The sequence below is a fragment of the Carassius gibelio genome, chromosome A23, assembly GCF_023724105.1.
Source record: "Carassius gibelio isolate Cgi1373 ecotype wild population from Czech Republic chromosome A23, carGib1.2-hapl.c, whole genome shotgun sequence".
NCBI classification, from domain to species: domain Eukaryota; kingdom Metazoa; phylum Chordata; class Actinopteri; order Cypriniformes; family Cyprinidae; genus Carassius; species Carassius gibelio.
The window spans coordinates 6445830-6460114 of NC_068393.1; the positions used below are offsets into that span (position 1 = coordinate 6445830).

Consider the following 14285-nt stretch of genomic DNA (forward strand, 5'->3'; position numbering starts at 1 on the left):
AAGGTTTGGCAGGAGAAAGAGGAAACCGGTTTAGGCGATTGTGGTTTAGTGTCTTATCAAATGTGAAAAACTGTTGGACACTGTCTTAACATAGAGGCTAAGTTCATGCAACTGGACCCAGGTCTTTTCTTCATGCTTCTAAGAAATGAAGTTCAAGAATTGACTGTTGACTGTGTGTGTGTGTGTGTGTGTGTGTGTTTGTGTGTGTGTGTGTGTGTGTGTGTAAAGGCATAGGAGAGCAAAGATACAAGGAAAGCAAAAGCTCAGTATAAAAACCAGAAGTAAATAGCAGAAGAGAGATGTGTGTGTGTGGACTTAAACCTGAATACAAATCAACTTAATAGGACTAAACCTAAATTGAAGTCCCCAGGGAAAGAGGTGTTTCAACTGAAGTAATAAAGTTTTGCATGTATTTACTTGTTTGTTAGATAGATGGGTAGGTCTTGTCATGATGTAACTCTATTACTAAACAAAGTCTAGAATGAAGCCAAGAGATCAAAATGATTTTGAAACTATTTTAATACACGATGCATTAATTTCCCCGATGTTAAAATGACTGAATTACCCACCTGACAGGTTGTGTTCAACCTTTGCCCGCTTGTCTTTGAAGCTGACAGCAGCGCGCGAGGATCGTCGTCATCCGGATAAACGCACAGCACACCTCACTGAAGAGAATCGAGACCGAATCAAAGCTCGAGAGCGACTGCAGGACACGAGGAAGTGAAGTAACTCGTGTGAATCCTCCAGACACGCGCGATTCTCTCGCTTCACAGACAACATATTTTGAATGTTGACTTCTGCTGTACAAGACTATAGGTGATATAAAGGTAAGTGGACTTTATATGAACCGAGTGTTAAAATCTACACTGCTTGGCAAGACGTTTGCAAGCACAGCCTGTCCGTTTTCCATACTTTCGATTTGATATTTATTTTTCTATTTATTTTTTATACGTTCGAATGTGGAATTTGGGCTTTACTCATTTCAAATATTTATATTTTTACATCTTTGCATTCCGAATTTAAAATTAGGTCACGTTTAGTTTTTTTCTTATTTATTCGCAGGTAGAAATAAGAAATAATCGACCCTATATGAAATTAGAGATTTCTACTAGCCTACTATAATAATAATAATAATAACAATAATAATAATAAACTAGAATAAGCTATAGTGTGTGTATGTGTGTGTGTGTACCTACTTGACCATATTTCAGGGACAAATTTGTACCCAAAAGTGTGCTAAACCTGACTAAATTAAAAAAAAAAAACACAAAAAAAACTCCATTTGGGGACGTCCTCATTTGTAAAACTAATGTAAAAATAAACTAAGTTTATTTAAGAGGTAGGGTTTGGTTTAGGGCGATAGAATAAACAGTCTGTACATTATAAAAACCATTATGCCTATGGGATGCCTAAACTTAGTTGAGTAAACTTTTTTTTTTTTTTTTTGGTTATAAAGGCTTAAGGATCGTCAGATTATACTTTTCCTGTAAAACCTGATAGAGGCTTTTAAACAAAACAACTGCCATAACTTGTTTAAACTGCAGACTTACCTAGTTTTAAGGAACGTGGTGTCAGTCCAGATTCACACATTCTTCACCTAAAAGACTAAAACTAGTTTGCCTGGTTTACTCTCTACTTGTGGGACCTCAGACATAATGACAAATGATGCATCTGTAACTGGGTGTGCTTTCATTCAATGCAAATAGAGTGCATAATGGTAGTTGTGCCTAGGCAAAATTCACTTTGCTCACGAGGAAAGATCAGTCATGGTTTAAAGAAAGGCCTGTATCACTGGGGTTACAATACATAATCACAAATCAAACATTCGGTCATTCCTTTACTACACAGCCAGTTCTCAATCACTTTTCAGGATTTTGAAAGTATTTCCACTTAATAGCTATATCTGGGTTTTTCAAATTAAAATAATAGATATCAATTGTGCATTAAAGCAGCCATAACCTTTAGCTTAAATCAACTTTCAGACCTAAAACATGAACTTGTTACAGTCAACGCGACATCAAATTGTTTTGGAAGATAAACACAATAAAACACACTTGCAGTTAAACTCTGTAGAGCAAGACATTTCAGAGGCATTCAGACTGGAAATGTGCATGCTTCTGTTTTTGATAACATGCTTTTATGAACTGCTCTCTATACAAAATCTATTATTGGAGCTTTAAAGCTGTCTAAATCAGCCTTGTGGTGATGCTACCTTTCTAACCAGATATGCAATACTTATTAACAACAAATATGCTGTTGAATGTGTGAGCTGAATGGTTCATAATCGGCCGTTAATAATTCAAACGTGGTCAATGTGAATAATTGAACAGTGCAACTACTGATTAAAGACAATCAAACATATTGGAAAAACAGCATTTGGAGGTCCAGGTGAAGTGTTTAATGTTGGTGTTACAGTATTAAAGAGTCTGTGTCTCTTAACAGAAGAAGGTGTGTGATGAGATGCTATCTGAAAAACATCCTCCTCCTAGCTGCTGGTCTTTTCATTTTGACCAGGGTCTACATCCACATGCGGAAACCAGAATCGGGAAGCTTTGAGGTATTTGAATGTGTCTGTAGCATGATTAATAAATATATACAAAAAAATCAACCTTCTTTTGTCATTTACACACACTTGTGGCACTCCAAACCTGATTATCCACAATCAGGTGTTCCACAATGAAAGAGAGAATGTCAAATAGGTTTGGAATGAGCTTAGTTTGAGTAAATAATGAGAGAGTTTTCATTTGTGGGTGAAGTATCATTTTAAGAATCTCATTGTGTTGTATGTCCTCAGACAAGGTTAGTCTCAGACTTTGGCACACCACAAGGTGCCCTTGTTCGGTTCATATTGTAGCTCGATGGAGTTTCCGGTACATTTGAGTCACACCGCTAAAGATTTTTCTCTCACAACAGAATATTTCCCAAGACATTACATCAGGTCTGAAAGTGGCGTAATATGCTGAACGTTAAAAGGCAGTGTAAGAGAATAGTGAACTAAGTTATTTATGCTGCGGAGACTGTAACTCTGTGACAGTATTGGTATGAAATTGATTACAAAATAATAAAAGAAGTCACACTGTATTTGAAACAAAGAAGCACACTTTTGAAACTAAACATTTCACAGAAAGTTTATTTCTCTCTGTTTTTGGTTATAAATGATAACGAAATAACGAACAAAATGTATGAAGTATCAAGACAAGACCTACAGTATATATATCTTTTCCTGTTACTTCTGAAAATGTTTATCTCACTTTTAGCTGTCGGTGATCAAATTAGGCCATTTACTCACATGACGGTGTGGTTAGAACAGCAGGGACTAACTGCTTAATGCTGAACTTCCTGACATGTTTGTAGCTCTCTTCACTTTCAGGAAAAAGGGTACAAAAGCTGTAAAAAAAAACTGCAGTGGTACCTTACAAAAGGCACACCTTTGTATCTTTTTGACCCCTAAACGTTGCATAGTAACAGTTACATATTAGTACCTCTAGTGTACATACAGTACTAGTAACTTTTGAAGGGGAAATCTACATAGTGACAGACTCTGGACCTTTATTGCCTTTTAGTTCTGAGCAGATTAATTATTAATATATATTGTTTGCTACAGGGGTCGTCACTGACCTGGATCTGGGATAAGGAGACTTGGATGGAAGATCTTAAAGGCCATTACCTGCATTTCAATGTTTCCATTAAAGTTCTGGCAGGAGTCTTCCAGCAGTCCAAGAGTGAGTTATCTGTTTACATCTACATGCATTTAGATCTGATCAGCAGCGTCTAAAACACATAAGCCTAAAGGACTCGCTTAGCTGGATCAGTTGCATTTACTTAGGGTTTTAAGCTAGACTTTACAAGGGTTTGGCCTTCCCAGAATTGAGTTCCACGTACCTGATGTAGATGTTTTGTTTTTGGTGCAAACAGATCTAGAAGATAATGCTTCAGATGTCACTTAAAGGAATTGCAGTTAAATGCGATGTCCATTTTGTAAATGCTGCATAAATAATACTATTTATCCAAACACTATTTATTTAACACTTGTTAAACTGATTTTTTTTTGTACATGTGAGCAGCTGTCATTGCATCAAGTTTTGTACTCTACTTGTTTTTGAGTGTGAGACTGCTTCCTGTTTGAACCCCTCTGTGAAACTGTGAAAATCACACGCATGCAATATTTGTTCTCCAGTAAAAGTACAAGCTGTTCTTAAAACAAGAACAATTTACTTGAGAACATATCTTGAAATAGAGGTAATTGTATATATATATATATAAGACATGAATAGTCCAGGCCTGGTCCTCTCTCGTCCTGCATTGTCATCACTCCTCTTTTTCCTGAGTTCCTCTGTGAGTGTTGCTCATGGCACTGGCCTCGCTCTGCTCCCATGGCTCTCCTCGGCCCCACCCAACTCACCACACAATACAATACAAATACAACAGTACAAAAGCATGTGGCAAGATCAACTCATTAAAGGGACTTGTTTTGCAAGCAGTATCGGCTGAATCAGTGTAGTAATAAGAGTATAATGTAAGTTATGGTAACATACATATACATGGACTCATATATGAGCCTCAAATTATAATAATATTAATAATAAAAGTGCAGATCTGATTTTCTCTGGACTTGCTAAAAACCACTTTGCTCACAACTTTCCTTTGATGGCTCTCAAGAGACATTTAACAAATTTGTGGAGTGAGCACTTGTGCTGAGCGTATCCTCCTCCTCTGTGAGAGAGGTGGAGGAGGAGCCCTCTGCCGATGTCAGTGTAGGCAGCAGTTTTATCTTGGTTTCCAGTTCCATCCTGGTCTCTAGCTCCACCAGCTCTGCCCTGGTCTCCAGCTCCACCTGCTCTGCCCTGGTCTCCAGCTCCACCAGCTCTGCCCTGGTCTCCAGCTACACCTGCTCTGCCCTGGTCTCCAGCTCCACCTGCTCTGCCCTGGTCTCCAGCTCCACCAGCTCTGCCCTGGTCTCCAGCTCCACCTGCTCTGCCCTGGTCTCCAGCTCCACCAGCTCTGCCCTGGTCTCCAGCTCCACCAGCTCTGCCCTGGTCTCCAGCTCCACCAGCTCTGCCCTGGTCTCCAGCTCCACCTGCTCTGCCCTGGTCTCCAGCTCCACCAGCTCTGCCCTGGTCTCCAGCTCCACCTGCTCTGCCCTGGTCTCCAGCTCCACCTGCTCTGCCCTGGTCTCCAGCTCCACCAGCTCTGCCCTGGTCTCCAGCTCCACCTGCTCTGCCCTGGTCTCCAGCTCCACCTGCTCTGCCCTGGTCTCCAGCTCCACCAGCTCTGCCCTGGTCTCCAGCTCCACCAGCCCTGCCCTGGTCTCCAGCTACACCTGCTCTGCCCTGGTCTCCAGCTCCACCTGCTCTGCCCTGGTCTCCAGCTTCACCAGCTCTGCCCTGGTCTCCAGCTCCACCAGCTCTGCCCTGGTCTCCAGCTCCACCTGCTCTGCCCTGGTCTCCAGCTCCACCAGCTCTGCCCTGGTCTCCAGCTACACCTGCTCTGCCCTGGTCTCCAGCTCCACCTGCTCTGCCCTGGTCTCCAGCTTCACCAGCTCTGCCCTGGTCTCCAGCTCCACCAGCTCTGCCCTGGTCTCCAGCTACACCTGCTCTGCCCTGGTCTCCAGCTACACCTGCTCTGCCCTGGTCTCCAGCTTCACCAGCTCTGCCCTGGTCTCCAGCTACACCTGCTCTGCCCTGGTCTCCAGCTCCACCTGCTCTGCCCTGGTCTCCAGCTTCACCAGCTCTGCCCTGGTCTCCAGCTTCACCAGCTCTGCCCTGGTCTCCAGCTCCACCTGCTCTGCCCTGGTCTCCAGCTCCACCAGCTCTGCCCTGGTCTCCAGCTACACCTGCTCTGCCCTGGTCTCCAGCTATACCTGCTCTGCCCTGGTCTCCAGCTCCACCTGCTCTGCCCTGGTCTCCAGCTTCACCAGCTCTGCCTTGGTCTCCAGCTCCACCTGCTCTGCCCTGGTCTCCAGCTCCACCTGCTCTGCCCTGGTCTCCAGCTATACCTGCTCTGCCCTGGTCTCCAGCTCCACCAGCTCTGCCCTGGTCTCCAGCTACACCTGCTCTGCCCTGGTCTCCAGCTCCACCTGCTCTGCCCTGGTCTCCAGCTCCACCTGCTCTGCCCTGGTCTCCAGCTCCACCAGCTCTGCCCTGGTCTCCAGCTCCACCTGCTCTGCCCTGGTCTCCAGCTATACCTGCTCTGCCCTGGTCTCCAGCTACACCTTCTCTGCCCTGGTCTCCAGCTTCACCAGCTCTGCCCTGGTCTCCAGCTCCACCAGCTCTGCCCTGGTCTCCAGCTCCACCTGCTCTGCCCTGGTCTCCAGCTCCACCAGCTCTGCCCTGGTCTCCAGCTCCACCAGCTCTGCCCTGGTCTCCAGCTCCACCAACTCTGCCCTGGTCTCCAGCTCCACCAGCTCTGCCCTGGTCTCCAGCTCCACCAGCTCTGCCCTGGTCTCCAGCTTCACCAGCTCTGCCCTGGTCTCCAGCTCCACATGCTCTGCCCTGGTCTCCAGCTCCACCAGCTCTGCCCTGGTCTCCAGCTTCACCAGCTCTGCCCTGGTCTCCAGCTCCACCTGCTCTGCCCTGGTCTCCAGCTTCACCAGCTCTGCCCTGGTCTCCAGTTCCACCAGCTCTGCCCTGGTCTCCAGCTTCACCAACTCTGCCCTGGTCTCCAGCTCCACCAGCTCTGCCCTGGTCTCCAGCTTCACCAGCTCTGCCCTGGTCTCCAGCTCCACCTGCTCTGCCCTGGTCTCCAGCTTCACCAACTCTGCCCTGGTCTCCAGCTCCACCAGCTCTGCCCTGGTCTCCAGCTTCACTAGCTCTGCCCTGGTCTCCAGCTTCACCAGCTCTGCCCTGGTCTCCAGCTTCACTAGCTCTGCCTACGATACATATTCCCAGAGTTGTCTATTGTTCGGCTTTAATTGGAATTGTGTTCCAGTTTCCGGTGTCAGCTTTTGTATTCACTTGTAATCCTTTCATTAAGTGGTTCATCCATGGTTATATCCCCAAGTGTATCATTATCTTGTTAAGCTTTTTAGCCCCCTGTGTATATACTGTATACAGTCATGACCAAAAATATCGGCACCCTTGGTAAATAGGATCACAGAAGGCTGTGAAAATGTATCTGCATTGTGAATCCTTCTGATCTTTAATTTTTTTAAAAATCACAAAATTCTAACCTTTTAATGGATAATAAGAATTTTAAATGGGGGAAATATCATTATGAAATAAATGTTTTTCTCTAATACACATTGGCCACATTTAATGGCACCGTTTTATTCTATGCTTTTTGATACCTCAGTTTGCCAGTTTAACAGCTCTAAGTTTTCTTCTATAATGCCTGATGAGGTTAGAGAACACCTGACAAGAGATCAGACACCATTCCTTCATCCAGAATCACTCCAGATCCCAGATTCACAGCTTCTTCTCTTCAGTTCACCACATTCATTTTCTGTAGGGTTCAGGTCAGAGGACTAGAATGACTTTAGCAGAAGCTTGGTTTTGAGCTTTGTTGTTTTTGAGGTTTGTGTTTGGATTATTGTACGGTTGGAAGATCCAAACATTGGCCATTATAAGATCTCTAACAGAGTCAGTCGCTTTTTTTTTTTTTTTTTTGATGATATAAGTCAAAGATGCCATGTGTCTAAACAAGACGCCCAGGACCTCCAGCTGAAATATAGGCCCACAACATAAAAAATACAGCAGTATATTTAATTGGACACATGGGGTACACTTTTACCCATCTTGAGTGTTTGCTGCAAAAAACTTTCTTTTTTAATTTCATCTGACCATAGAAGCCAGTCCCATTTGAAGTTCCCGTTGTGTATGATAACTGAATTTGCTGGGGATTGTTTTTGGATGAGCTAGGTGAGCCCCTTCACTAATTCACTAATTTGTGAAGCTCAATTATCTTTTGCTGCACATCAGAAATATATTCTTTGGTTTTTCTCATTGTGATGGGTGATAAAGGGCTTTTGGGCTTCGTTTTTCCTCCTATTTATATTTCTTTTTATCCATTGCTGGATAATTTCATGTTCATAATCACCCTGGAGTGCTCAAAATTGTGAATATGAATTGGAATATACTTCAGAGATATTTTACTCATAAGAATTTCTAGGGGTGCCAATAATTGTGTCCAACATGTATTTGAGAAAAACATTTATATCATAACTATATTTCCCCCCATTTTAAATTGTTATTGTCCAATGAAAGCTTAGCTTTTTGTCATTTAAATAATATAAAAGATCAAAAGGATTAACAATGCAGATTAATTTTCACAGCCTTCTTTGATCATATTTACCAAGGGTGCCGATATATTTGACCTTGACTATAGCTCTTGTGTTTTCCGTGTTTGGTCAGTTGTTAAATGTAATGGTTGACATTGTTCATGTTTGCTTTTGTTTCTGTTATCTTGGTCCTCGTGTTCACGGTTGTTTGTTTATTTTGTGACTTTCAAGTCATTCCAATGCTAGCTAGCTATCTATCTATCTATCTATCTATCTATCTATCTATCTATCTATCTATCTATCTATCTATCTCTATTTGCCAGTGGAGCAAGAAAAAACGTTACTTTGAATATTTTATCTGAAAAACAAAACAAAATCTTGAATAAGAAACTGTGATCCCAGAAAACAACTTTATATTCACGCCCTTGTGTTTCCTCATTTTTCAGAGTACCTGACAGTGGGCATCTCATCTGTGAAGAGGGAAAAGGGCAGTTATCTTCAGGACACTCTTCAGTCAATCTACTCGGCCTCCTCAGAGGAAGAGCTGGATCATATGGTCGTCGTTGTCCTTCTTGCTGACTTTGATGTGAGCTGGATCCAGCAGACATTGGAGAAGATTACAAATGAATTCCACACGCGGCTGTCCAAGGGTCAACTGCTTGTCATCCATGCCAATGAAGACAACTATCCTCCCCTCACAGGACTGAAGAGGAACTTCAATGATGCTTCTGACCGTGTGTCCTTCCGTTCGAAGCAAAATGTGGACTACTCCTATTTGCTCCATTTTAGCAGTAATCTCTCCCAATACTATGTCATGCTGGAGGATGACGTGAGCTGTTCGAAGAACTTTCTCTCCAGTATACGTGAGCACATCCATTCGATGAGCAACTCAAAGTGGATCACATTGGAATTCTCCAAGTTGGGCTACATCGGAAAACTCTATCAGTCCAGAGATCTGCCCATTCTGGCCCGATTCCTTTATAACTTCTACCAAGAGATGCCCTGCGACTTCCTGCTGTCGCATTTTCACAAATTGTTGATGCAGGAAGAAGTCATTCGTTTCCGCCCATCTCTGTTTCAGCACATGGGCTCTTATTCATCATTTAAGGGGACGATCAATCGTCTCAAGGATGAGGACTTTGTTGAAGAAGTTGCTGATAACCCTCCAGCAGACATTAGCACAAATATTGAAACTTATCAGACGAATACAATCGACAAAGCTTACAGCCAGGGCTTAGAGTATTTCTGGGGTATATCCCCTATTGTCCCAGAAAACTATATTTTAGTGGTCTTTCATGAACCTGTTCTCATCTCACGTGTCCAAATACATACAGGATTGGATGGGAAAGATGAGCTGGCCAATGCTGAAGTGGAACTCGGAAAAACGCTGGTGAAAAAGGAGTCGGAGGTGGAGTGTTCCGGATTTGACAAGCTGGGTGCTTTTCAGCAAGGCCAGTTTAATGAACCAGCAGTCCAGAAACTTGTGCCGGCAACCGTGGCATGTCTACGAATCCGAGTCACTGCAGCCCAAACCAGCTGGGTTGTTGTACGCAAGATCCAGGTTTGGACTGTTAAAGCTGCCGAAACCCTCTGAAATATTTCTGGTGTGAATTCCTTATCATTACTTACAAAGGCATGAATTCTTTAAAGTAGTCATGTTTAGTAATCTCTGTGTGAGGATACAAGCGTGAGGGAATGATATTGTTAAACTGCATAAAATAATATTATAAATAAGATACATTTAATTTGGCACAGTATATTTTCTTTAGGAAGCTAAATTGAAATTACATTTATTTGTTCAGGGTTAGGAACACTGAAGTATTCAGATTTTGTTAATAATTTGAATTAACTTTATTTTCATATTTTCTGTTTTCATTTAAGGTAAAGGTTTAGTAATGTTGCTGGGTGTTTTGTCAATTATTATTTTTCTATTAAATATGTCTGTATAATGTTTAAGTTTTAGTTAATTTAGTTTTTATTTTAGTACTTCAGCTTTAAACAAAAATGAGAAATGTTGACTTGACAACCAGCCCAAATAAAGCATTTTACAGTCAAAGTACTTAGATTTACAAGCCTTTAAAATAAGGGACGTTTTTTAAAGATCATTCTGCCCCCTAGGGGTGATGACTTTGAAATACAATGCCCTAGTTCTATCACCCCAAACACTTCTAAGGGCAAAAGTGCTGATACTAATTTACATTCAACACAAACACACACACACATTAACTTGGCTCAGTATTTGGGGAAAATGATGCATTTTATACCAATATATCATGTTGTGTTACACTTACCTTGTTTTTGACAATTAGATCAGCACGTTTGGTTTATCAAACCTCACACATCATACAAACTGATTTTCACTCAGTGAATATGAGTATATGTTCTCTGTCTGTTAGATTGTCTTTTTTGTTTCATTTTGTTTTGCATTATAATATGTTTCTGTAAATTTGCTAAACTGTATACTCAACTGTTTTCTGTGTCAGCCAATTAAACTGGTTTCATGTTTCTTGGAATACTCAAATAGTCAGAAATTTTCAACAAATATTTTATGTTAAATTATGTTCTTATCGTTCGTAATTAACAGGATCATTTGCAGTCTGTCAGTCATCATTGCTAAATAAAACACTTCAGGATGGTACTCCACATTGCATTATGGGTCTTAATTGAGATAATGACATGCTAACTGTACTGGGTTACCCTTGTGAAATATATATTATTGTATCTACACCATAGTATATACTATTATACATATCTGAAACCACTAGTGAAAATGCTTCTACTTTGCATTTGGATAATTTAAAGGGCACCATTATGCAAAATTCAATTTCACATGTTGCTTGGACATAAATGTGTGTTGGCAGTAGGTGTACACAACAACCAATGATATTAATCCACCCACTCCTTTTTTTTTTTAAATCTCCATAAATAATAAGTGTCTCCTAACTACCTGTTTTCAGCATTGCTGTTGTGACATAACATTAGCCACAGGCCCCACCCACGAAAGTTGACAGACACTGCCGTTTCAACAAAGAACTGCCCTGAGTGAGTTCACAGTGAGTTGTACACAGTCCGCCATTGCTGCACTGATGAGAATGTCTCCCAAGCACTTTAGGTGTTCTGTAGCTGGACGAATGAACCCACAAAGCTCTCTCCATTAACTCCTGAAATCTGAGCCACTGAAGACGAGGTGGATTAATTTTGTTTTTGAAGAAAATGCTCTCTCAACTCTATCGGAATTAGTTTATGTTTGTGCGAACAATTTTACACTGGACTGCTTTGTGAATAAGGGTCAGTATAAAGCAAGTTTTGCACAAAAGTGCCAACAGCTCCAGCTCCAGAAGAAGAAGGCATTATGCATCATGTTGCTAAAGCTACCATTGTCTCTCAGTTTTCACTGATGCTGCCTTCACGTCCTACCAGAATGATCGTAAATAGGAAAGTGTGAGTTAAAATTGCATATAGAAGCAATGTGAAGTGGACCACTGGGATTAGTCATGCTCATAGTGTGTAATAGAATGCAATGGCACCATGAGTTTTTTTGTTTAGTTTCATTTTTTATCGCGCCACACAATAATTTTCAGAATCAGAAGACTGACAGGACTTTTTGAAAAAATTAATACAAGATGTAGTCAGCTAGACGATGAACATTATTAATATTATTAATTAATAATTGTTATATGATGCAGTCACAAATGTAGCAATAATTGTTAGTTCTGTTTGTTGATTCAGGGTTAGCATCATCTGGGGTCCTCCTGAGGGTCAGCATCATCTCTTCTCAGGTGTTCTGGATCCAGACTGGAGCTTGTGTAAATCCTAGTTACATCCGTGGCAAAACATAGAAACAAAATAGAGACATCATTAGCATAGCTGCTGATCCAACAAAGTAAAATTAGTTTAACCCAAGCTAATGAATAAGAATGTGCATTTGATCAGATGCAATTACACTCACAATTTAAGAGCTGCATTATTCGAATGCTTGGTGAAAGAGATGCGTTTTTAATCTAGATTTAAACAGAGAGAGTGTGTCTGAACCCCGAACATTATCAGGAAGGCTATTCCAGAGTTTGGGAGCCAAATGTGAGAAAGCTCTACCTCCTTTAGTGGACTTCGCTATCCTAGGAACTACCAAAAGTCCAGCGTTTTGTGACCTTAGGGTGCGTGATGGGTTGTAGCGTGGTAGAAGGCTAGTTAGGTACGCAGGAGCTAAACCATTTAGGGCCTTATAGGTAAGTAATGATAATTTGTAACTGATACGGAACTTAATAGGTAGCCACTGCAGAGACTGTAAAATTGGGGTAATATGATCATATTTTCTTGACCTGGTAAGGACTCTAGCTGCTGTGTTTTGGACTACCTGTAGCTTGTTTATTGAAGAAGCAGGACAACCACCTAGCAGTGCATTACAATAGTCAAGTCTAGAGGTCATGAATGCATGAACTAGCTTTTCTGCATCAGAAACAGATAACATGTTTCGTAGCTTGGCAATGTTTCTAAGATGGAAGAATGCAGTTTTTGTAACATTGGAAATATGATTTTCAAAAGACAAATTGCTGTCTAATATAACACCCAGATTTCTGACTGTAGAAGAAATAACAGTACATCCGTCTAGTTGCAAATTGTAATCTACAAGATTCTGTGTAGTGTTTTTTGGTCCAATAATTAATATCTCCGTCTTATCCGAATTTAATTGGAGAACATTATTTGTCATCCAATCTTTTACATTTTTAACACACTCTGTTAGCTTAGATAATTGAGAAGTTTCATCTGGTCTCGTTGAGATATATAGCTGAGTATCATCAGCATAACAGTGGAAGCTAATTCCGTATTTTCTAATAATATTACCAAGGGGCAACATGTATATTGAAAATAGAAGGGGACCTAGCACGGATCCTTGTGGCACTCCATATTTTACTGATGATAAATGAGATGACACCCCATTTAAGTAAACAAAATGGTAGCGATCGGACAGGTAGGATCTAAACCATCTTAGAGCCTGCCCTTGAATACCTGTATAGTTTTGTAATCTATCTATGAGTATGTCATGATCTATGGTGTCGAACGCAGCACTAAGATCAAGTAAGACTAGAAATGAGATGCAGCCTTGGTCTGACGCAAGGAGCAGGTCATTTGTAATTTTAACAAGTGCAGTTTCTGTGCTATGGTGGGGCCTAAAACCTGACTGAAATTCTTCATACAGATCATTTTTATGCAGGAAGGTGCTCAACTGAGCAGACACAACTTTTTCAAAATTTTTTGACATAAATGGAAGATTTGAAATAGGCCTATAATTTGCCAGTACACTAGGATCTAGTTTTGGTTTCTTAATAAGAGGCTTGATAACCGCCAGCTTGAATGGTTTTGGGACGTGTCCTAAAGTTAACGACGAGTTTATGATATTGAGAAGCGGTTCTTCGGCTACAGTTAACAGCTCTTTCAGTAATTTAGTGGGTACAGGATCTAATAAACATGTTGTTGGTTTAGATACAGTGATAAGTTTATTTAGCTCTTCCTGTCCTATGGCTGTAAAGCACTGCAGTTTATCTTTGGGTGCGATGGATGAAACTGAAGTGTTGGATGCTGTAGAATCTACATTCGCTATTGTATTTCTAATGTTATCTATTTTATCAGTGAAGAAATTCATAAAGTCATTACTATTTAACGTTGGTGGAATATTTGAATCAGGTGGCGTCTGGTAATTTGTTAATTTAGCCACTGTGCTAAATAAAAACCTTGGATTGTTTTGGTTATTTTCAATGAGTTTGTGTATATGCTCTGCCCTAGCAGTTTTTAGAGCCTGTCCATAGCTGGACATACTGTTTTTCCATGCAATTCTAAAAACTTCTAAGTTAGTTTTTCTCCATTTGCGTTCAAGACTACGAGTTTCTTTCTTCAGAGAGTGAGTATTACTGTTATACCATGGTACAGTACGTTTTTCTCTAACTTTTTTCAATTTGATGGGGGGCAACAGTTTCTAATGTATTAGAGAAAATGGTGCCCATGTTGTCAGTAATTTCGTCTAATTCATGTGTATTTTTGGGTACAAATAGCAGTTGATATAGATCAGGCAGGT

At 41.1% G+C, this 14285-nt stretch overlaps 1 protein-coding gene across 1 annotated transcript; it reads left to right on the forward strand.

Annotated features, from left to right (window-relative positions):
- The first annotated feature begins 436 nt into the window (after window positions 1-436).
- Window positions 437-10540, forward strand: LOC127945053 (alpha-1,3-mannosyl-glycoprotein 4-beta-N-acetylglucosaminyltransferase C-like). Its single transcript, XM_052541578.1, has 4 exons — window positions 437-827; window positions 2443-2557; window positions 3605-3722; window positions 8662-10540. Exons 2-4 carry the CDS (start codon window positions 2456-2458, stop codon window positions 9807-9809), a joined length of 1368 nt encoding a protein of 455 aa, XP_052397538.1. The 5' UTR covers window positions 437-827; window positions 2443-2455; the 3' UTR covers window positions 9810-10540.
- The last annotated feature ends 3745 nt before the right edge of the window (window positions 10541-14285 follow it).